The 21,133-nt window shown below is 51.3% G+C and overlaps 2 protein-coding genes across 5 annotated transcripts; one reads left to right on the top strand and one right to left on the bottom strand.

Moving 5' to 3' along the window:
* The first annotated feature begins 471 nt into the window (after positions 1–471).
* On the top strand, positions 472–8,522 carry STAP2 (signal transducing adaptor family member 2). 3 transcript variants are annotated; one of them, XM_090289373.1, is made up of 13 exons: positions 472–691; positions 3,031–3,102; positions 3,227–3,349; positions 4,270–4,326; positions 4,863–4,963; positions 5,519–5,653; positions 6,194–6,263; positions 6,355–6,457; positions 6,581–6,655; positions 7,607–7,756; positions 7,868–7,969; positions 8,047–8,121; positions 8,367–8,522. In XM_090289373.1, the coding sequence occupies exons 1-13, from the start codon at positions 590–592 to the stop codon at positions 8,507–8,509; spliced, it is 1,308 nt and encodes a 435-aa protein (XP_090145499.1). In that variant the 5' UTR covers positions 472–589; the 3' UTR covers positions 8,510–8,522. The 3 variants fall into 3 exon arrangements, with proteins under 3 accessions (XP_090145499.1, XP_090145498.1, XP_090145500.1); XM_090289372.1 differs by having other exon boundaries at positions 7,607–7,762; XM_090289374.1 differs by lacking the exon at positions 6,581–6,655 and having other exon boundaries at positions 7,607–7,762.
* Positions 8,523–8,745: 223 nt separating this feature from the next.
* On the bottom strand, positions 8,746–20,997 carry FSD1 (fibronectin type III and SPRY domain containing 1). Of its 2 annotated transcripts, none has more exons than XM_090289375.1 (13): positions 20,844–20,997; positions 19,818–19,913; positions 19,517–19,648; positions 18,655–18,756; positions 17,300–17,322; positions 16,985–17,106; positions 16,291–16,500; positions 12,411–12,509; positions 11,519–11,678; positions 11,092–11,171; positions 9,317–9,568; positions 9,126–9,214; positions 8,746–9,036 (listed from the first exon to the last, which is right to left on the bottom strand). In XM_090289375.1, the coding sequence occupies exons 1-13, from the start codon at positions 20,856–20,858 to the stop codon at positions 8,926–8,928; spliced, it is 1,491 nt and encodes a 496-aa protein (XP_090145501.1). In that variant the 5' UTR covers positions 20,859–20,997; the 3' UTR covers positions 8,746–8,925. The 2 variants fall into 2 exon arrangements, with proteins under 2 accessions (XP_090145501.1, XP_090145502.1); XM_090289376.1 differs by having other exon boundaries at positions 8,946–9,036; positions 9,408–9,568.
* Between the last annotated feature and the right edge of the window lie 136 nt (positions 20,998–21,133).

Here is a 21,133-nt window from a genome sequence, read left to right as displayed (position 1 = left end):
AAGCTACACAACACTAATGGAAGAAATCAAAGATTTAAATAAATGAAGAGATAGACCATGTCCATGAACTAGAAGACTCAACATAATAAAGATGTCACATCTCCCCCAACCGATACAAGTTTAGTGCAATTCCTATCACAACCCCAGCAAGATTTTGGGGTAGATCTAGGCAATATTATTCTAATGTCCAAACAGCCTAACAGGCATTTCAGGTCTTCAAGTTATGTTCCTGTTATGTCCTCTCTAGTTGTATCCCCAAGCCTCTTGGGCACTATACTTCCAGGCCTTCCTCACTTCCAGGTCTTTGCTGAAGCAGGTCCCTCCTCCTGGTGCACTGTCCACCCCTGTGGCTTCCCCCTCCATTCCATGACTCCAGCATAGTCTCCCTGCTCCCTGACCTTTGGGGAGACCAGAGAGGCTGGGATTTCCCTAGGATCCCTGGACCTGCCCAGGCCCAGTCTCCGCCCAGCACTGGCAGAGGAGGGAGCTCCGGAGCTGACAGAAGAGGAAATTCCCCTGGAACCTGTTTCTCTGCTTCCTGACCAAGCTTGGCTGAGGGAAGGAGAGGCCAGGCCAAAGACGGCCCGCCATGGCCTCAGCCCTGAGCCCACCCGGGGCCCCCAAGCCCAAGTGTGCCCTGCCCTCACACTACCATGAGAGTTTTCTGGAGAAGAAGGGACCCTGTGACCAGGTAAGGTGGGGCAGGGTGCCTGGTGCTGCTGGGTAGCCTGCCAGGCAAGGCACCTCTCTGAGCCTCACTCTCCCCTCTGCCACCCCCAGGGCCAAGGAGGACAGGGTGGGTGCTGGATAGAGCAGACCATGGGCTGGTAGCTGAGAATGGTTCTGTCCATTGGTCTGTCTCTGTCTCTCTCTGTGTCTCTGACTCTTGTTTGATTTCTTTCTCTTTCTCTGTCTTTCCCTGCCTGTATCTCTCTTGGTCTCAGTCCCTCTTTCTGTTGGATAGAAACAGGATCAGGACTTCCTCCAGGAAATAAGGAATTAAATTAATTAGTTCCCCTTCCCCTAGTCCTGAACTAATTTTGTGAATCTCAGCTGCAAGGGACAAAGTCAGGACAGCTGCATGTGGGGGCAGTAAGAACTGGTGGGGCCTCATTTAGCAGGACCAAATATTGGTCACATGACCAATGCACACATGAAGACGTGTGTTTTTGTTTGTTTGTTTTGTTTTTGAAATCCTCACCTGAGAATATTTTCACTGATTTTAGAGAGAGGAAAGGAGAGAGAGGGGAAAAAAACTTCAATAAGTTGCCTCCCTACTTGCCCAACTGGGAATTGAACCCGTGACCTTTTGGTGTACAGGACAACGCTCCAACCAATTGAGCCATCTGGCCAGGACCACATCCATGTTTTACTCAGAATAAAACCCACACCCTTAGTTCCTACTAAGGCCCCACCTCTCCCTCCTGACTATATACATTCATCTTTTACTATAACCTAAGATAACCACCCACTGCTTTCCCTGCACACCTCCCTGTCTTTGACATTGCAGTTCCCTCCTCTTCTCCTTGTGTCTACATGTGCTAAAATCCCTTCCACCCTAGAAAGCATGAAGAGGCAGCAGATCACAATTGTTAAGACCACGCGCCAGAGTGCGATACCCCGGTTCAGATCCCTGTTCCATGCCTTTCTGATTCCAAGGCCTGTACAAGTGACCTTCCATCTTTGTGCCTCAGTGTCCTGTTCCAAAATGGGTAGGATAGTGCCATAGTCACAGTTACAAGAGAGGGGTAGCCCTTACAAAGCCAGGAACTTGGCTCAGGGCAAGCACTGGCATTTTAATTTGCCCAATTTTCACAACAGCCACTGAGGTGGGTACCATTAGTATCACCATTTTATAGGTGGGGAAACTGAGGCACAGAGAGCTTAAACAACTTGTTCAATGGCACATAGCTGGTACATGACAAAGCAGGCCTGACTATACTGAATTCAGTCAATTATTACTTATATAATCACTTATTATATAAGTGCCTGGAACAGTGCCTGGCATAGATTGTGTCCTCAGTCAATGTTAGTTAAGTGTATGGATTTACCTGTGGATAGATGGATGGATGGATGGATGAATGGCTGGTTGAGTGAATGACAACTGTCATTATAAGCACTATCCTCATTATCATTACAGACTAATTAAAGTGCTTCCTCCTTCAGGAAGTCTTCCCAGATTTTCCAGTTGGAAGACCACTCTCATCCTCTGTGATCTCATGGCCAAGGGTCCGTCACTCTCCAGGGGTCCTAGTTTTTCTTCCCTGGAAGATTTTAGTATCTGTGCTTTCCTATCCTCTGGAACATGATATATTTAGAAACCGAAGTCATGTCCCACTTATTATTTTGTCCACAATAGAGCTGGTTGCAGAATAGTTGCTCAGGGAATATTTGGTGGGGGAATCATAGAATCTTACAATCTGAGCTGTATCAGCCCCTTAGACCTCCAGAGAGTTATGGCATCTGGAGTTCAGAATCCTGGGGGTAAATCCTGAATTTGCAGACCTCCTAAAGTCCAGAACCTTGTGAAATTTTGAAACTATAGACTCAGTACCTATCTGAGGACCTGGCACCTAGGAGCTGCCAATAAATATTTACGTGTTAGAAAAGGGGACAGGAAAATGTGTGTGGATATGTGGATGTGTGGATGGGTGGGTAGATGAATGGGCAGGTGAATGGATGGATCATCAATCATAAATCCAGTTGGCTCAACTGACTCCTAGAACCACGCCCTTCATAGACTGGGGGATTGCTCTGGATCCCCCATCCCATCAAGGTTCCCTTTGGTCATTACTCGGAGAATAACAGATCCCCAGAGGCTGGGCCATGAGTGAAGAGGGCCTCCCTAAGAAGGCAACATTTGTTGAAAGAACCAAAGCAGGTAATGAAGAAAACTATGTGAAGATCTGGGGGAAGAGGGTCTGGGCAGAAAGAACAGCCAGTGCAAAGGTCCTGAGGCAGAAATGGGTGTGTTAGAGGTACCCAGTTTGCCAACTCACATCCTTCTCTTTCTCCCTCTCTGTTCCCCAGAATTACAAGAAGTTCTGGGCTGGCCTCCAGGGCCTCACTCTCTATTTCTACAATAGCAATCGGGACTCCCAGGTAAGGATGGGAATGAGAGCTGGCCCACCCTTGACCCCAGGGTTCAAGCAGAGGTTGTGGATGATGTGGTCAAACCACGGGTACCACAGGCCTGGTGCTCAGATGCCTGCTTTTGTGCCCCTAGCATGTGGAGAAGCTGGACCTTGGGGCATTTGTGAAACTCACAGATGAGTGTCCTTGGGGAAGTTCTGGTGACCCTGGTACCCATTTCAACTTGGTCCTCCGAAACCAGGAGATCAAGTTCAAGGTAGGCCCCTTGGTTGGGGGTGAGGGGGGTTGCTGGCAGACCCTGCCTCCCCATTGAACCCACCATTAACACACACTAGTATGGAGTCATACAGAGTCTAACACTGGATTGGTTACTTAACCTCTCTGGGCCTCAGTTTCCTCAACTGCAAAATGGGGTTGTATGTGTAAAGTGCCCAGAAGACCTGGTCTACAAGGATCATTACTGCTATCATTCAATTCTTCAACAAACATTAGTGACCACCTACTGTGTGCCAGACCCTCTTTTAGTTGCACAGCAGTGAACAATTAAAAATCCTTTGTGGAGTTTACAGTCTAGTGGTGGAGGCAAGCAATCAATAATATAAATGTGTGAAATACACAGAGTGTCAGACAGCAATAGATGCTAGGAAAATGGGATGCAGTGTTAAATGGTGTGATCAACAAAGGCCTTACTGAGGCTCAGAAGGAGTTGAGGGAGCCAGCAGTGTACATATCTGTGAACCAGCTTTTCAGCAGAGGGAATAGCACATGCAAAGGTCCTGAGACAGGACTATGCCCGGTGTGTTAAGAGGAACAGTGGCTGAAGCAGAGTGAAGAGGGGGAGGGAGGGAGGAGGTAAGGGCTGGGAAGGGACTGGGCAGGTCATGCAGTCTTGTGAGCCATGGGAGGACTTGAGCCTCTACACTGAGGGAGATGGGAAGCCTGGGAGAGTTTAAAGGATAGGAGATACATCATTTGATTTATGTATTTTTTTAATGGTGTAATGAGATAAAATAATAATATTCCATGTTATTAAGGACTTAGATACCATCCTAATTTGTTTTAATTCATTTAATCTTCTAAACAGCCCTTGAAAACATGAACTGTTATTTCTCATACCCATTTCACAGATTAATAGACTGAGCTTAATCAACATGGACTTTTTCTTTCCCTCCCTAGGCAGAAAGCCTGGAGTCTCGGGAGATGTGGAAAGGCTTTATCCTGACGGTGGTGGAGGTCAGAGTGGTGGTTGTCCTCTGCCTCCCTGTCTCTTATTTTTCATTGCCCAGTAGTCCTCCTCAGAAGTCCTCTTTTTTTTTTTTTTTCATCTTTCATTCCCCAAATAAGCCCCTAGAGTATAGCACATTGATCTCAAATTGGTGTTCTACAAACCAAATGTTCTCTATAAACGTCTTTTGGTTTGCCAACAAAGTGCTAAAAATTTAAGACAGCTACCATCACTTACAAGCCAGAATTTTAGTCAATATTCCTGATTTCTGTTTTACTCAATTGTTCCCTGCCTGACCCCTGCAGCCTGTAGAGTTTGAGACTCTACATTCTAGCATCTGCTCTGTCATCTTCCCTATTATTGAAGTCTCTCTTGCTCCCCCGCATCCTCTCCAAAACCTCTTTGCCCCTGAAGGTGTAGGGCAGCTCTGGAGCCCCCAGACCCAGGTTCTCGTCTTGGCTCTGTCTGCACTCTGGCCTCAGTTTGCCCCTGTGTGACATGGGCACAGCTGCCCGTTCCACAGCTGCTCCAATCGCCCCCTCAGCTCCGTGTCCCGTACAATTTGACCCTGCTGCCTGGACACCTGTACATGATGGATGAGGTCCTGGCCAAAGAGGAGGTGCGCCGCGCGCTCGAGATGCCCTCGTGAGTGCTCCGCCTGGCCCGAGGGGCTCTTGGGAGGGCGTTTTGTGAGTGGAGTCTTAAATTGAATACAGGGCTCCATCCAGGTGTGGAGGGGATTAGGTTCCATGCTGGGGGCCGGACTTGGTGTTTGGGGCCAGATCTGGGCCTCCAGTGGAGGGTATAGATGCCTGGAAAACTGAAATGTGAACTTCCGGAAATGGAACCTGGGCCTGGGGGGGCAGACCAGGGTCTTCTGGAGTGGGGCCTGGCCTAGGAGATGAGGTTGGGTCTCCAGAGGCGGTTCTAGGTGCCTTGGAGCGGGTCAAGATCTCCGGAGGAGGGTCTGGTTGCTTGAAGGGCCGAGCAAGTTTTCCAGGGGAGTGTCCAGGTGCCTAGAAGGCGAGGCTGGTAGCTCCAGGACTGGGTTATAAACAGGAAGGCATGACTGGGTGTCGGGATCTGGGTTGTGGGCGGGGGCGGGGCTGAGTGTCCAGGGGCGGGGTTACGTATGGGAGGGCGTTCTGGGCCTCGCAGGGGACAAAGCCTGACCTGTGTAAGTGACGTGACCCTCGCCAGGTGCTTCTTGAAGGTGAGCCGGCTAGAGGCGCAACTGCTCCTGGAGCGTTACCCAGAATGCGGGAACTTGCTGCTGCGACCATGCGGGGACGGCACGGACGGAGTGTCTGTCACAACGCGCCAGATGTTCAGTGGGTATGGAGACACAGCACCGGAGCTGGGGCCTGCGGGGACAGAGGTGGAGGGCGGGGTCGACAGAGTGTAGTGCATGGGGCGTGGTCAGACGTAGAAGGGGAGCTGGATCGTAGAGCGAGTCAGTCAAAGGACAAAGTCTGAGCTGGGACTGGGGAGGTGTTGGGGGCGGGGCCAGAGGTCCAGGAGCGTCGAATCCTGAGTCTGGCCCTCCCGGGTTGTAGGGTTATGGGCAAGGTCACTCTAAGGTGGAATCAGAATCCGGGGGCGGAGCCAGGAAGAAGGGCGGTGCCTTCCTTGGGAGTGGAGTCCTTTGGAACGTAGCCCTCCCTGGGGGGTAGAACTGGGACTAGGGGCGGAGTCTTTCCTGGGGGTGGAGTCAGTCGAGGGCTTGGTCTACTGAGAGCCCCCGCTGGAAAGGGCGTGGTTGGTGTGCTGGTTAGGGGAAGGGAGTTAGGCCCTCCATGGGGGCGGAGACAGAATGAGGGGCGGGGTCTTTTTTGGCCTGAGCCAGGCTCTCCCCCTTGCCCACTGCTTATGCAGGACACCGCTGGTCCGGCACTACAAAGTGAAGCGCGAGGGCACTAAGTACGTGATCGACGTGGAGTTGCCGGTGAGCCTTGGGGCGAGGTCTCGGGAAGCACACCGGCGGGGTTTGCGCCCCTTCCCCAGCGGCCCTTACCGGACCCCTTATCCTCCCCCAGTTCTCCTGCACCTCACTCCAAGCAGTGGTCAACTATTTCGTGTTGCAAACCAAGAATGCGTTGGTGCCCTTCTTACTGGACGAGGACTACGAGAAGGTGCTAGGTTGGTGAGGCCTCAGGGGAATCGGGGCCCAAGTCCCTGCATCTCCCACCTCCACCCCAACGGGGCCACCCTTAGGTCAGCCCCTGGCCCCAGGCCTCCTCCAGGCAGCCCTCTCCATTCTAGGCTACGCGGATGCAGATAAAGAGAACGGCGAGTGTGTGTGGGTGGCGCCCTCCGTACCCGCAGTCTCCTGCCCAGGTGATGCCTTTTCCCAACGCAGAGGGGTAGAAACCTAGGACCCACACGAAGCCTCCTGTGCCCAGTCTTGCACCCACAGTTTCATGGACCCAGAAATTACCCAGACCCTGCTCTCTAGGGACTTCCAGGTTCTGGAGGGGGCCGACAGAGCTGGATACAGACACTCCCAGACCTGTGGGGTTGAAGCTGGGGCTGGTACTACCCCTAGAGTTGAGGAGAAGGGGGAGGCAGAGTAGAAAGAAGCCATCCTAGAGGAGGGGATGTTTGCTGAAATTCTCAAAGGATTTCAGTAGAGATGGACAAAGAGGGGGCAGAAGTTGCACCTGGAGTAAGAACTACTCAGAGATAGAAAATCGGAGTGGGTGTTGGGAAAGGGATGGAAAGTAATGCAGCTTATGCAGCAGGAGGAAGAGGCTGGAAGCAGTATGCTGGGTACCCCATGTACACAATGGACATATATGTACCCATAGACACATGCCACAATCAGCAACACAGACTCAATAATTAGAAGTTCATATGTAACTCATATAAACAATAGCTCCACATATGCATGAATACATGTGTAATGATTCCATCCCATCTAGCAAACATACATACCTTAAGCCACAGTCACACGTGCACGGCCTGAATTCAGACATTTATAGATACATACACATAATACGTGAGTAGAGACAAGTACCCCAGACAGACCTTAGCATCCATGCATTGTCATACACATATACACATTTTTATATACCCAACTTATATAAAATCACCCAGTGTACATGTTCATGCTACATAGGGATACCAACACAGATTTATTGATGGGCATGTGTATAGATACACATGCACAGGGACACATGCCTATATCCAAGCATGCACACATACATTCCTGCTCACAGAGGCACACGGACCCACCCTGAGGTATCCCTGCACCATGTGGGTCCCAAAATGACTGTCATATCTCACCAGATCCTGCATGCCCAGCCAGTAGCCCCAAGAAGCTACCTCCTGTACCCATCATGCCTGTGCCCAGCCAGGACAAGATGCCCCCACTACTGAACTCAGATGAGAACTATGTGATCCCAATTGGCGATACCCCAGCTTCGGACTACGTGAATGGTGATGGTGGGTGGATGGTGATGGTGGGTGGGGGGCCAGGGGTGGCTGAAGAAGGGACAGGGGCAGCAGGCTCATGGCTAGATATGACGCGCCATATCTTTGTCCATGCAGTGTCTTCCCCTGGTTGGTCAGAAGTCCTGAAGCCCAAGAAGTGTCACCCAACCCCAAAGGTTCAGGCAAAGCCTTCAAAACCACCCTTTGCACCTAAGCCAGGTTTGGGACCCTCCTCCCCAGCCCCTCTCTCATCCAGTGGAGGGCTATTCTCAGCCTTCATCTGTCTTCTCCTCCAGAGCCCAAAGGCCTTATCAGCGGCCTGGCCAAGAAGCTAGCCATCAGTTCAGCACAGGCTATCTTCCCCAGAACAGGTAAGGAACCTGGGAGGCCAATGTGAGGGAGTGGGGGCTTCACAGGTGTGTGACCCATGCAGTCACACAGGACCTGGCCCTTCAAAGGGACTGCACTTGGTTTAATGTTCCACCTGCTTCTTGAATACATTTCCATATTGCACTGGCCCCACACATTCTGCAGCCAGTCCTGGGTGGATGTGGGGGGAGCAACGTGGACTGGGGATTCCCGGCGCAGCTGAAGCCTAGGGTACCCAACCCCCCAGGGCTGGCAGATGTGACGGCAGAGCTGGAAGAGAAACTGCAGAGGCGGCGGGCATGGGAGCACTCAGCTGGGCTCACTGGGGATCAACAGGCCAATCTCGGAGCTTGCCACGCCAGTCAGGTGGATCTGTCCTCCCAGAATTAAAAGTTCAAGTGACTCCAGGGCCTATGAGTGTGATTGGCTTAGGGGGACAATGAGGGATCCATCAGATGCCTGCCCACAGCTGGCTCTTTTCACTCCTAAAGATCCTCAGCTCAGCAAAACCTGCCATATGACTTTGCCAGAAAAGCCCATTTTACAGCTGAGAAAGATGAGGCCCAGAGTGGGCCAGGGCACAGCCAGTGCCACCCAGCCCCAAAGAACCATCAGCACAGCCTGGCCAGTGTTTGACTTTTATTAGGAAGTGAGGTGGGGAGGAGGGCCTTCCCTGGTGCCTGCTCCCTGTTGGTGACCCCCATTAGGAGTTGAGGCTCCAAGCAGCAAGTTAGAGGAAAGTGCCTGGCTGAAATAGCCAAGGCCTGGTGGTGTTCTCCAAAATCAGCCCAGCTGAGTGCACTGGCCTAGGTGAGGCTGGTGTTGGAGCTGCTGGTGGCACTGCCTCGCTTCTGCAGGCAGCGCACGGAGCTGGGGACCTGTAGGCCTGTCATCACCTGGAAGCTGCCACACCAAACCTGAGAGACAGGGAGGGGAAAGAAGAGGCTTGGCAGCAAAGCCAGCACCCAGAGCCAACCCCCATCCCAGGTCATGGAGGGGACCCTACTGTGAAAGCAGGCAGCAGTGGCTGTGTGAACTTGGCCTTGAAGGTGTGCAGCAGCTGTTTGGTGCGGGCATTGTAGAAAGACAGGAGGCCTGGGTGAAGGGCAGAGGGACAGGGGACAAGTAAGAGGGTTTGCGGCAGGGAGACTCGACAGGCAGAGGGGGCTGGAAATGCCAGCTGGGGCCTAGGGTCACCTTGGTGGAAGTCGCAGTACACGCCCAGGCAGTCAGGTACGGGGGCATCCAGCACCTTGGCCTTGTTGGCGTGTTTGGCGGTGAAGCTGACCTGCAGCCAGTTGTTGATGTGCAGGCACCAGGACGCAGCTGTCTTGCCTAGTTGCTCGAAGCGGCCCAGGCTGCGGTAGGCCACCCCCACGCCGAATGCCTTGCTGTCTGGCTCACAGTGCACCTCCCAGTAATGTTCTCCACCATCGATCAGTGTGTCCCCTGTGGCGCAGGGTGGGCAGTGGGGACTGAGTAGAGGAGGGTCTCAGGTGTTCTTCCCCAAAGGGGCAGCCACTTAAGTAGGTACTCCCCAGACCACAGCTACTCCCTCCAGATATTCCTTGGTCCCCAACTATTCCTTCCAGGTATTCCCCAGGATTCATTAACTCCCTCTAATACTAACTCGAGATTCGCTCCAGGCTTCCCCTAGTCCTTTCAGGTTCTCTACAAGTCCAAGCTACTCCTTCCAGATACTTCCAGGCCTTAGAAATGTCCTTCAGTTCCTCCTCATGTTCCATTATTCCTCAGCCCTCAGTACTTCCCAGAGACTAGATAATCCCCAAACCCTTGCTCTGGCACACTCCAAATATTCCCACAGGCCTCAAGCCCCACTGGAGTCCAGGTTCCCCCCAGGACTCCAGACACTTTCCTATTGCTTCTGAATCTAGAGTCTTCCCAGACCCCCAACTCACTCCTGGTGGAGGCCAGGTTCTCCCAGGCCTCAGCTTTTCCTGGGATTCAAACGCCCTCCATATGTCAGCTGAATTTTGAGTCCACATCCTTTCCGGACCTCAGATCCAGATTCTTGCTACCTCAGCTACTCCCTAATCCAGCTATTTCTGCATTTCAGCTTCTCCACATACTCCTGCCCCACCCACATCCCAGCTCGTCTCCCTCTGAGGGCTCAGCTCCTCCCCAGACACAGGACTAACCCCCAGATACATTTCTTCTCCAGGCCTGCTCTTCCCTGACCTCAGCTACCCTCAACTACAACTAGTCTAGGCTCCTCCCAGGAGTTAGACAGCCAGACACCCCCATGTCTCCCCCTGTTGTCTCTCCAAACCCCAACTGGATAATCCCAGATGCTTTCTGGAAAACCCAGATCCTCCACAGAACCTTAACTTCTCCTCAGGCCTTGGCTTATCCTCAGTAGCCAGCTACTCCCTACCTCTACCCTTTACCCCCTGATATTACTGACCACACTGACTTCTTCAAACCTCAGCCTCTTTTTCCAGTCCTTTTCTGGATGGTGGTGATTTCCCTGAACTCCAGTTCCTTCATGGACTCTAGCTTCCCCTTCACACGATGTTATCACACCTGTGGTGCTCCTCCAGTCCTAGCAATTTTCTCAACTTCTCTGACACCAGCTCCTCTCTCTGGCTCTTCCATGCACCTTTAGCCTTGCTTCATCTCCTCCACACACCCAGGTGCTCTATAGGCAATCATTATTTCCAGCTACTTCCCAAGTCCCAGCTATTTGGCAGACCCCAAGGAATCCCCCATGAAGCTCCTGACCAGTCACTCCTTAGTCCAGAGCCTCTTTCCTCAGCTCTATAACCTCTGGCTCCCCCTAATAATCACTCCTCCCCTGCCCAAACCTTCCCATTCCCCCAGCACCACACAACACATATTATTGAGACCATTCCCAGAGAAACTTTGTTGATGGCTGCCTCAGTTTCCCCAGCCAAAGGAGTCTCTCCCACACCCCACCATCAGAGCCCTGACCAGAGCTCCCCTCTCCTTACCCAGCACCGTGTAGGACTCAGCTGTGAAGCGATCTCGTCCCCCACGACCTGAAGGTATCCTCTTGGGAGATGGAGTACCTCTGTGGATGACAGGGAGGGGAGGGTTCAGTTCAGCCCTCACTTCCCCTGTAGGAGCACTTCTCTGGTCCACCCCAGCCACTGTGGACTTTCTGTCAGTCCTTAACAGTATTTGGTTCTTTTCATACACTGGACCTCTCATGTCAGAACATGCTTGTGCCCTTTCTCATCTGGAAAACTCCTGTTCATCCATCAATACCCAGTCAAAGTCTCCTCTCCCTTGACTCACTATTTTGGCTCTAGCTCCATGTCCCTCCCTCCACCCCAGCCTTGACCACACTGTCTTATATGTTCATGCCCATCATGATCTGCTCCAACAGAGACTCAGGAAGGGGAGGGGGCAGGCTACCTGGCTGGGGAGTTGACGGGAGACGCCGTCCGCCCCTTGCCATCTTTCTCGCGAGCCTTGATATCCTGCACCTTCCCGCCCATGGCGTCCCACTCCACGGAGAGATCATCCACCCGCAGGTTCTGGTGGGATGTGGACGCATCCAGGCGGAACATGAACGCTGGGGCCAGGCAGATGTGGGAGTCACAGAGAAGGGGAAACCCGAGAGACACAGAAAGACAGACAGACAGTGACCAAGACAGACCATGACAGGGATAGAATAGAAAGAGACAAAGAGACAGATCAAGGCAGAGAGACTGACAAAGTCTTAGAGATGGACAGATAAAGAAACAAGAGGCAGAAAGACACAAGATGGGGAAAAATGGAGGGGGAAGGCCACAGAGCCAGAGGAGCAGGGGCCAAGGGCATGTTGCTAAAGGCTTCCGAGGTCTGGAGCCATTTTCAAACCACTTGTGCTGCCCTGTGCTGCTGTTGGAGATTATTCCCATAAAAGGGGCTGGGCTACAGCATGACAGAGTTAACTTAAACTGCAGAAGGACATTGCTATCAGCATGCAAGTGTCACTGTGGGAGACTGAAATCTGTGTTCACTACTGATAATACCGTCCCCAACTCAAGAGCACTTATCCATTTTTTTTTGAAGTGAGAGTGTGTGTGTAAAAACCATTCAGGTATAAAGGTATCAATAGCAAAAGCAAAGGACAAAAACAGGTTTATACTAGACACTGAGGCTGAGGAATTCTACTGTGGACAAAGCTCTGAGCTACCTGGCAACCAGGGCAAAATGGGCCACAAAACCCTGATTAGAAGATTCTTCTTTCACACCAGGCCCTGAGGCCCCAGGAGTGAAGGGTTATAGAGTCACAGCCAGGGTAGGTGTGGGAGCCAGTCACCTGGTGTCTCCAAAGTCACCGGCTCAGAGAATTCGCCTGCAACTGCCTTATTACAGGCCTTAACACGGAAATTCATGTACTTCATGTCAAACTTGAGACCTAGGAGACAACAGAGGGAATCTTAGCATCATATAGACTTTGAGCAGTATGTTAGTAGCTCCTGTGTCCCACAGTAAACCTACCACCCCTCATTCTAAAAAGCACCTTGCAAATGACGTCTTATCCCTGAAAAACCTTTTCCACATACAAATGTGGGGCTGTAGATTACTTGAATCTGCCCCCAATCCAGACTTGCTAATCAGAATGTTTTATGACTAAATCTTAGCCATTAGTTTAGGGATAGGTGCATAACCCAAACTGGCTAATCAGAATCTTTGCTAGGACTTTTGGTTGGTATTTTAAGGAGTAGAACAGCTCTTTTCTCTGGGCTCAGAGTAAGGGCCTCCTGGGAAAATTTGCCAGTGTACTTAGCAAGCCTCCTTGAGACTGCAGGTCCCAGAGCTAACAAGTGCAGGGACTAGAAATGACCGAGTCATTTGCTGGAACCCTTGGATCTAACCATGCCTGGTTACTTATTAAAGATTTTCCCTACTACTGGGATGTATCCCACTCTCCCTTTCTGTCCTTCTTTTCTTATTAGTTTATTCTCATAAAAAAAAAAAAAAAAGCAGTCTTGGTTGGTGTGGCTCAATGGATTGAGTGCCGGCCTGTGAACTGAAGTGTTCAATTCCTGGTCAGGGCACAAACCTGGGTTGCAGGCCAGGTCCCCAGTTGGGGGCACATGAGAGGCAGCTGAGTGATACATCTCTCACACATGGATGTTTCTCTCCCTCTCTTTCTCCCTCCCTTCCCCTCTCTAAAAATAAAAATATTAAAAAAAATAAGAAGCAGCTATCAAGCTATCTTCCCCCTGAAGTCAAACCTCTGGAGAGTTTAGCAACACCCTCCCTCTCTGCTCCTTCACTCGTCTCCCTCCTCTGGCCTTGTCAGTCCCCATCTTGCAGGACCTCCTAGCTGACCACTCTTCCCCTCCTGGAACACACTCTTTCCTTGGCAGCCATGGCACTGCCCTCTCCTAGCTTCCCCTTCTGGTTGTTCCCCTTTGGTCTCCTTTGCAGTCTGGGACCTTTGCTTGTATCACTTAGCTCACTCTCCCTTTCTTGCCCCTCAGGCACCATCTGTCCACCCATAGCCCAAACTTTAGCACCCACCACATGTCCAGCTGCTTCCTGAGTACCCCCACAGGATGCCCATTCTCAGGGTACCCCAAACAGCACTTGCCACCCCCTGTTGTTACTTCTCCATAGCTCCCCTTGTCCTCAGGACAAAGGCCCCCATTCCTCCTTACGGCAGATATTGCTCTCTCCGCAAACTTAACTAGTTTCAAACACAAAAGCTCAGCGCTCTGGCCTCTGAGCCCCAATCAGGCTGCTCCTCTGCCTGAAAGGCTGTTCTGCGACACCCTCCCCTTTCTTTGGGCCTCAGCTTGGCTGCCACCTCTTTGGAGTTCCTTCTCTGAATTCAGCTGTTTGCTCAGCAGCGCCATCTACTGCCCCAGAGCTAAGACAACCAGAAGACTTGGTTTCAAATAATGGAACACAGTCTAGACTCACTCACTGCGCTCCTGTTTCCTATTCTGCAAGCCAGCAGTTGTATTCCCCACGCCGAACAGGGTTCACATGAGGATGAAACGAGTCTTTCCAAACAATCAACGAGAGTAGGTTGATTGCAAATAACCACATAAGTTATTTCCATAGGTGAGCATATCCATATACAGTGGTATCTCAGCACTCGTCGTTAATTCATTCTGTAATGTGTGAAGAGTGCCGAAACCAATGAGTACGGAAACTGACTCATACAAGTTCTAGCAAGTGCGAGGAGTTCCGAGCAAGCACCAAGTGCTGAAATATTTTTTTCTTATCAAAATGCGACAAGTACAGGGGGGGGATAGTTAATTTTTACGAACCAGGGGTATGGACTTGGGGGGGATTGCTGGGGGAGGGGGGTGCTGGGTGGAGGGGAGCAAGGGGGAGAAAATTGGAACTGTTGTAACAATATAATCAATAAAAAACATTAAAAAAATGCGACAAGTACAGAGTTTGACGAGTTCTGAAGCTGATGAGTACCAAGGTATGACTATATATCCTTAATATCACACACCTTTTAACAGATTCAACTTTCCGCCCTGAGGAACTAATACACTAGGAATTTTGTAAAAGGCAAAAGGATGTGGCTGCAAAAGGGATGCCTCAGAAAGCCTGTAACAGAGCAGATCTATACCTTGATTGTGGTGTGACAGGAATTTACATGTGGAATAAAATTGCATATGGGATTACACATGCACACATGAATGAGGGCATGTGAAACTGGTAAAATGTGTATCAGTGCTGCAGAATTGTAGCCATGTCAGTCTCCTGGTTTGACATTGAACTGCAGCTATGTAAGCTACCATTGCTGGAGAAACTGGGACATATCCAGACAATGGACTATTATTCAACCTTAAAAAAGGAAGGAGCCCTGGCTGGTGTGGCTCAGTGGATTGAGTGCCAGCCTGTGAACCAAAAGGTCACTGGTTCAATTCCCGGTCAGGGCACATGCCTGGGTTGCAGGCCAGGCCCCCAGGTGGGGGCATGCAAGAGGGAACCAATCGAAGTATTACTCACACATCAGTGTTTCTCTCCCTCTTCCTCTCTCCCTTCCCCCTCTACAAATAAATAAAATATATATATATATTTAAAAAATTATTAAGAAGGAAATTCTGACACCTGCTACAACATGAATGAACCTGGGACACGTGTTCAATGAGATAAGCCATTCACAATAGGATAAGCACTGTATAATTCCACTCATAAGAGGTACTTATAGTAGTAAAATCATAGGAACAGGTAGTCGAATGATGGGAGCCAGGTGCTGGGGGAGGAGAAATAGCAGTTAGTGTTTAATGGGGACAGAGTTTCAGTTCCACGAGATGAGAAAGTTCTGGAGACGATGGTGGTGATGCTTGCACAACTATGTGAATGTGCTTAATGCCACTGAACTATATACTCCAAAAATGGTTAAGATGGTAAATGTTATGTTATGTGAATTTTACCACAATAAAAAAGATTGAGAAAAACGGAGTATGTTTATTTTGATTCCCATGCAGGCTGGTGGCTTTTCTTTCCTGCAATTAGCATACTCATTATTAACCATGTATGCTAATTACAGACCAGGAACAGGCTGATTACAGCCCAAGAGCTGTGGTGCTAGTTATCTTGTCAGCGAGGCTCTCCCCACCCTTGAGGGTTTCCCTGGCTCAGGATGGCTTCGGAAACTCCTTAGGGACCCCCAACTCTTTCCTCCATTAGACTCCCCCCTAACCAGCTGGGTGGATTCCCCCAAGCTTTCTGCTTTCTTGAAACTGCCAAGGAAATCCCCAAATACTGAGAGGGTGGCCCCAGAGCACCAGCTCCATGAGGGGAGGATTTTTGTCTGCTTTCTCAGTAATGCAAGGACAGTGTGTGGTACAATGTAGTCATTCTAATAAACTAGAATAAAGGAATGAATGAATGCTGGAGAATAGAGATAAGATGCAGATAGAGGGTAGCTTCTCCCAGGGCCTTAGTTCTCTCACCTGTATAATGGTGATAAGCCTACCTGCTACATGTGGGTAAAACACTTAGCACAAAGTGAGCCCTCAATAAATGGTGTGGTGGCTGTCATCAATATCCTTTTCATGATTATTACTTCCTGCTACTCCTGATCAGCCCAGCCAGGCTGTTCTCACTCCCCATGAGTTCTGGGAGTCATCTACCAACCTCCAATTGGCTGATGGGGAAATGAGAGCCAGGAGAGGTTGAGCAGCACTGGGGGGTTGGCAGCCAGGCTGAGCCTCCCTTACCGGTCAGGGTGTATTCCGTCTGCCGGATGCCCTCCACAACCATCCAGGGCTGGTCCTCCTTGAGACGGGGCGGGCCCTCGAAGTTTGTTCGCCGATACTCCAGCACATAGTGGTCAATCTTGCTGTCCTCTTCCGGCATGCGCCACGCCAGGGTCACACAGTTGTCTGCCACAAGGGACTCAGCCAGGTCAATCACAGGGGCACTGGGGACTAACCATGACAAAGGGGAGAGGGGGGTCAGGGTCCTGCACCATGGTGCAGAAACAGGCCTTGCTGAGCCCTGCCCATTTGATAGACCTCCCTGGCTGTGGACCTGCCTCCTATCCTACACATGGGTGGAGGGTGGGGCAGAGCTTTTTCAGGGTTCATCCAACAAATGTCTGGGACTTTTCAGGATTCCACCATTTGGAGGTAGAACATTTTCATACTTCATTACCAACTAGGGGTGTGGCCTTCATGGAACTCCACCACTGGTGGGTGGGGCCTTTCAGGACTCTGTCACCAGGGGCAGGGCTTCCTCAGGACTCCACCCAGGGGTGTGGCCTCCTTGTAGGGGCGGGGCTTCCTAATCCCACCCACAGGACATTCTCTTGGGGTTCTTACACCTGTCTGTCAGCCTTACTCCAGGCCTTGTCTCAGGGCCTCCCAGACTCTCCAGCCATTTCTCTGAAACCCTGGTGAGTGCCCCTCTCACCAGGCAGGAACTTGAGTGCCTGCAGCATCCTCCTCTCCTGTGCAAAGTCCACCATGAGGTGACTCATGTTGTCGCTGACCTTGGCTTTCAATGACAGCCGGAAGGCAGGGGCCATTGTCACACTGTAGGGAAGGAGGTGAAGGCAGCCTGGAGGCAGGCACCTCAGGGAACCCAGGTCTGGTCCTCTGAGTTGTGGGGGGATCCCCTCCCACTTGTTCTGGTCCAGTGCTACAGGCCAAGGGACCCTCACCTGGGTGTCCCCACCTTCACACCAGGGGTGGGGCACTGAAGTAGGGGCTAGATCCAGTATCTTACCCATCTTTGAGTTGCTTTGCAGCCTAGAAAGAGTGACAGAATAAAATTCAAAGAGTTGTCTCAACTGAATTGGAAAGCCACTATACAGACAGGAGGACTGAGGCCCAGCATGGCAGCCATTTGCCACAGTCCCTCAGCACTGGGGCAGAAACCCTTGGCTGTGCCCTGAAAGGATAGAAGGGCAAAGATAGGCTCCCACCCCTACCCCCACCTTCTGCCCAATGCCCAGAACATATAGCTGGCAGATTTAGCAAATAAAAATACAGGACACCCGGTAAATTTGCATTTCAAATAAACAATGAATGACTTTTTAGTATGTCTTATCCTATATTTACAACATGTGTATACATTAAGTCCTCACTTAATGTCCTCAATAGGTTCTTACAAACTGTGAGTTTAAGTGAAATTATGTGTAATAAAATCAACTTTATCATAGGTTAATTGATATAAACAAGAGGTACATTCCTACAGCATATTTCTGATCACAAAAACATCATCAACCTTCTAAGTAAGGGCCCCAAACACATCTAATATTAAACATTAAACTACGACTATAGACATGCCAGTTCGCCTCATGTGCAACTCTTTGAGATGTGGGAAGAAACTGGAGTCACTGGAGAAAACCCATGCAGATATGAGGAGAATGCGCAAACTCTACACAGACAGTGGCCCCCACCTGGAATCAATTTTTTTCCTCATCAACATTATAACAAAACGATGCTGAACCCTGTCTGGTGTGGCTCAGTGGATTGAGCACCAGCCTGTGAACCAAAGGGTCACTGGTTCTATTCCCAGTCAGGGCACATGCCAGAGTTGTGGGCCAGGTCCCCAGTTGAGGGCGTGCAAAAGGCAACCACACATGGATATTTCTCTCCCTCTCTTTCTCCCTCCCTTCCCCTCTCTCTAAAAATAAATAAATACAATCTTTTTAAAAAATGATGTTGAATGAAACACTGTTATTCAAGGACTCGCTGTACTAAATACTGCATAGGTTGTATTATACTAAAATTTACTCATTCTTAAATTTAAATGTCAGATAAATAATAAACAATTATTTTAGTATAAATATATCTCATGCAACATTTGGCAAATACTTATACTAAACAACATTTGCATGGGATATACTTATACTAAAAAAATTATCCAAGGTTAAATTTGAACTTCAGATTAACAACAAATTTTTTCAGTATAAATATCATTATATCCCAAAGATCACATGGGACATACTTACACTAAATATCACACGGGCCATACTTTACTAAAAAAATTACTCATGGTGGATATGAAATGCAAACTTAACTGGCTGTCCTGTATTTTATCTGACAGCCCTACCAGTATGGCTTCCGAGGCCCCACCTGAGGAAAGTCTTCACTGTCTGTGGCCTGCAGGGTCTGGTTAGCCGTCTCCAGAAGCTCCTCGGAGCTCTCCAGGGCCCGAGTGCAGGCAGCCAACTGGTTCTGCGGGTGGCATGGCACTGAGGGAGGAGACACCTCACCCCAGTGCATCAAACACTCCTAGGCCTCCCCGCTGCCTTTGGGATACAGGGTACTACATCCTTCTCCAACTCCAGGTGGGAGAAGGAGGCTAGAGAAAGGTTGGGTGTTGCTCCTGGTAGGACATCAGAATCACCTGGGGATCCCTTTCTGAAAAACTCACATTCCCGGCCACACCTGAGCCCTGGGGCCCCACACCCCCTGGGGACGGGGATCTGGGATGTTAGGAAGTTGTCCAGAGGTTTCAATGCAGCCCCAGCGATCCCAGTTTGGAGTCTGAGATCCCACAGGAGCCATGGGAGGAACAGGGGGCACGTGTTGGCCATCAGATCTGGGGGATCAGGGGGAAGGGCTGAGAAATCGGAGTCATTGGGTGAGGACAAGAAGGAGGAACAGCCAGATGTGGGGGTGTGGCAGGGGCAATGGGGAGGAGGGTAGTGGATGGAACAGAGCATTAAGAGGGAGAACAGGTGGGTGGGAGATTGATGGGCTGTGGCCAGGGAGGGGACAGGCAATAGATGAGGGAAAGAGGAGGTGAAGACAACACCATCAGGATGTCTGGCTCTGGACACTGGGGACACTTGGGGGCATCTCTAAGAAGCTGTGTAGGAAAAGGAGCAGGTTTGGTGAAAGACATCAGGCCAACTGGGCTCTGTTGAATCTGAGGGGTGCAGTGGGGATGGTGTTGGGGCACGGGTCTGGGAGGGTCCCTTGAAACACATACCTGCAGCTCATAGGTTCGACTGGCACGGTCCTGCTTTATCTTCATGAGCATCCCCTCCTTCAGCTCCTCCAGGAGGGAGAACAGGGACTGGAACTCTGCTTCCAGGTCCTCCTGCACCTTGGCTGAGTTTGCCTTGGAAAGACATTGCAGATATGAACAGCCAGGATTGTCCAAAGCCCATGCTCTTATGAGGAAACTGAGGTCTTGACATGGCAGCTGGGCCCAGAGTTCCATGGGCATCAGCAGCAATAGACTAGCTCACAGGGCTGCCCCTCCCTCCCTTCCATCCACCTGCCCTCACCTCCATGTTCAGCAGCATCTGCTTGAGAGAGTAAATGAAACTCTGAATCTCTTCATTCTTCACAGCCAGTGTGGTGATAATCTTCCGGAGAGCCTCCTGCCCCCACCAGAAGCGCAAACACACAGGGCCAGTAAGCCCCTGAGCCTGGCCCAACACCTCCACCTGGGCTCCCCACTCCAATCTCCAGGGTTCCAGGGAGATGTGGGTGCCAATGAACTTGGGCATCCCCCCACCACGAGGCAGGCCCTGGGTGAAGCTCTGGACCTACCTTCTCTCACCCAGAAGGTGGTTACTATGAGGATGCCCATTTTACAGGAGAGGAAACTGAGGCGCAGAGAGCCTCTCAGGAAGGAACAGACCCTAGGCTAGAGTACAAAGCTTGCAACCTCTATCCTGAGGGCGGGGCGTGATTGGGGTGAGGGGCTAGCTTTGGGAAAGAAAACCCCGGATGAAAATGATGACTGCAGATAATGGGCTAATCTGGGGAAGGGGAAAAGGTATTAGCAAGGAGAAACGCGGAAGCTGAGGAGAAGTGCCAGAGAATCCAGGTAAGTGGGGAGGGGACGCTGGGATGGAATGCCGGTTGGGAAGGAGGAGGCGTGGGAGGATCCTGCTGGGGCCTGTAGCTCTGACCCAGGTCTCGGACGGGTCTGTTTTCTGGGGACGCTGGGTCTGTGGAGTTACCTGTGCGGTGGGGGGCCCTCGGGGGCGGGGCGGGGGCCGGAACACCTGGTCCGCAGTCCGGACAGGCGGCGAGGGGGAATGGGGTTAAGGCTGGGTCCAGGATACTGGGCAGAGGTGGGGGGCGTGGAGGGAATGCGTCTGAACCCAGGTTAAGATGATGAGGAGTCTGGATGAATGTGGGGGGATGCGTCCCCAGTGGAGGGCTAGGCTGGGCCGGACTGCGGCAGGGGTGGGGCCTCCGCCGCAGAGCAGCTGGGGGCAGGGAGGGCGCTGCGGCATCATCTGGTCCCCTCTCCTTGGGTTCCCCCAGGCGGGTCCCTCCGCGCCCCGCCCTGGTCTTACCCTCTGGTCCTCCATGGCAGCAAGACCAGCTCGGCCCGGCCTGGCCCGCGGGCCCCGCTTGCTCTTCTAGTCTCCAAGCTGCCTTTGCCGCTGCCGGGAGCCAATGGCCCGCCGAGCCCTAGCCGCCGCTACCGCGCCCCCCTTCAGCGCTCCATCACTGGCCACAGCGCGCAGGTGCGCCCCCCGCGCGGCCGGCTGGGAAATGTAGTCCCTCTCTGGAGTCTCCGAGGGCCGGGACACCCCCTATATCCACCCCGGAACCTGGTACGTTCCAGGAGGCATTGGTATTT

The sequence above is a fragment of the Furipterus horrens genome, unplaced genomic scaffold (genome assembly GCF_987537825.1).
Source record: "Furipterus horrens unplaced genomic scaffold, mFurHor1.1.pri manual_scaffold_10, whole genome shotgun sequence".
In the NCBI taxonomy this organism is placed as follows: Eukaryota; Metazoa; Chordata; class Mammalia; order Chiroptera; family Furipteridae; genus Furipterus; species Furipterus horrens.
The sequence above is the reverse complement of the archived record's forward strand: the minus strand, read 5'-3'. Positions and strand labels throughout refer to the sequence as shown.

Excerpts from the sequence above, each read along its gene's own strand:
- STAP2 (XM_090289372.1), top strand. The coding sequence starts at position 590 with ATGGCCTCAGCCCTGAGCCCACCCGGGGCCCCCAAGCCCAAGTGTGCC. Across the intron at positions 4,964-5,518 it reads CGCGCGCTCGAGATGCCCTC|GTGCTTCTTGAAGGTGAGCC; the intron begins GTGAGTGCTCCG and ends GACCCTCGCCAG. Across the intron at positions 6,458-6,580 it reads GGACTACGAGAAGGTGCTAG|GCTACGCGGATGCAGATAAA; the intron begins GTTGGTGAGGCC and ends TCTCCATTCTAG.
- FSD1 (XM_090289375.1), bottom strand. Across the intron at positions 19,649-19,817 it reads AGATGCTGCTGAACATGGAG|GCAAACTCAGCCAAGGTGCA; the intron begins GTGAGGGCAGGT and ends TGTCTTTCCAAG. Across the intron at positions 12,510-16,290 it reads GACGGAATACACCCTGACCG|GTCTCAAGTTTGACATGAAG; the intron begins GTAAGGGAGGCT and ends GTTGTCTCCTAG.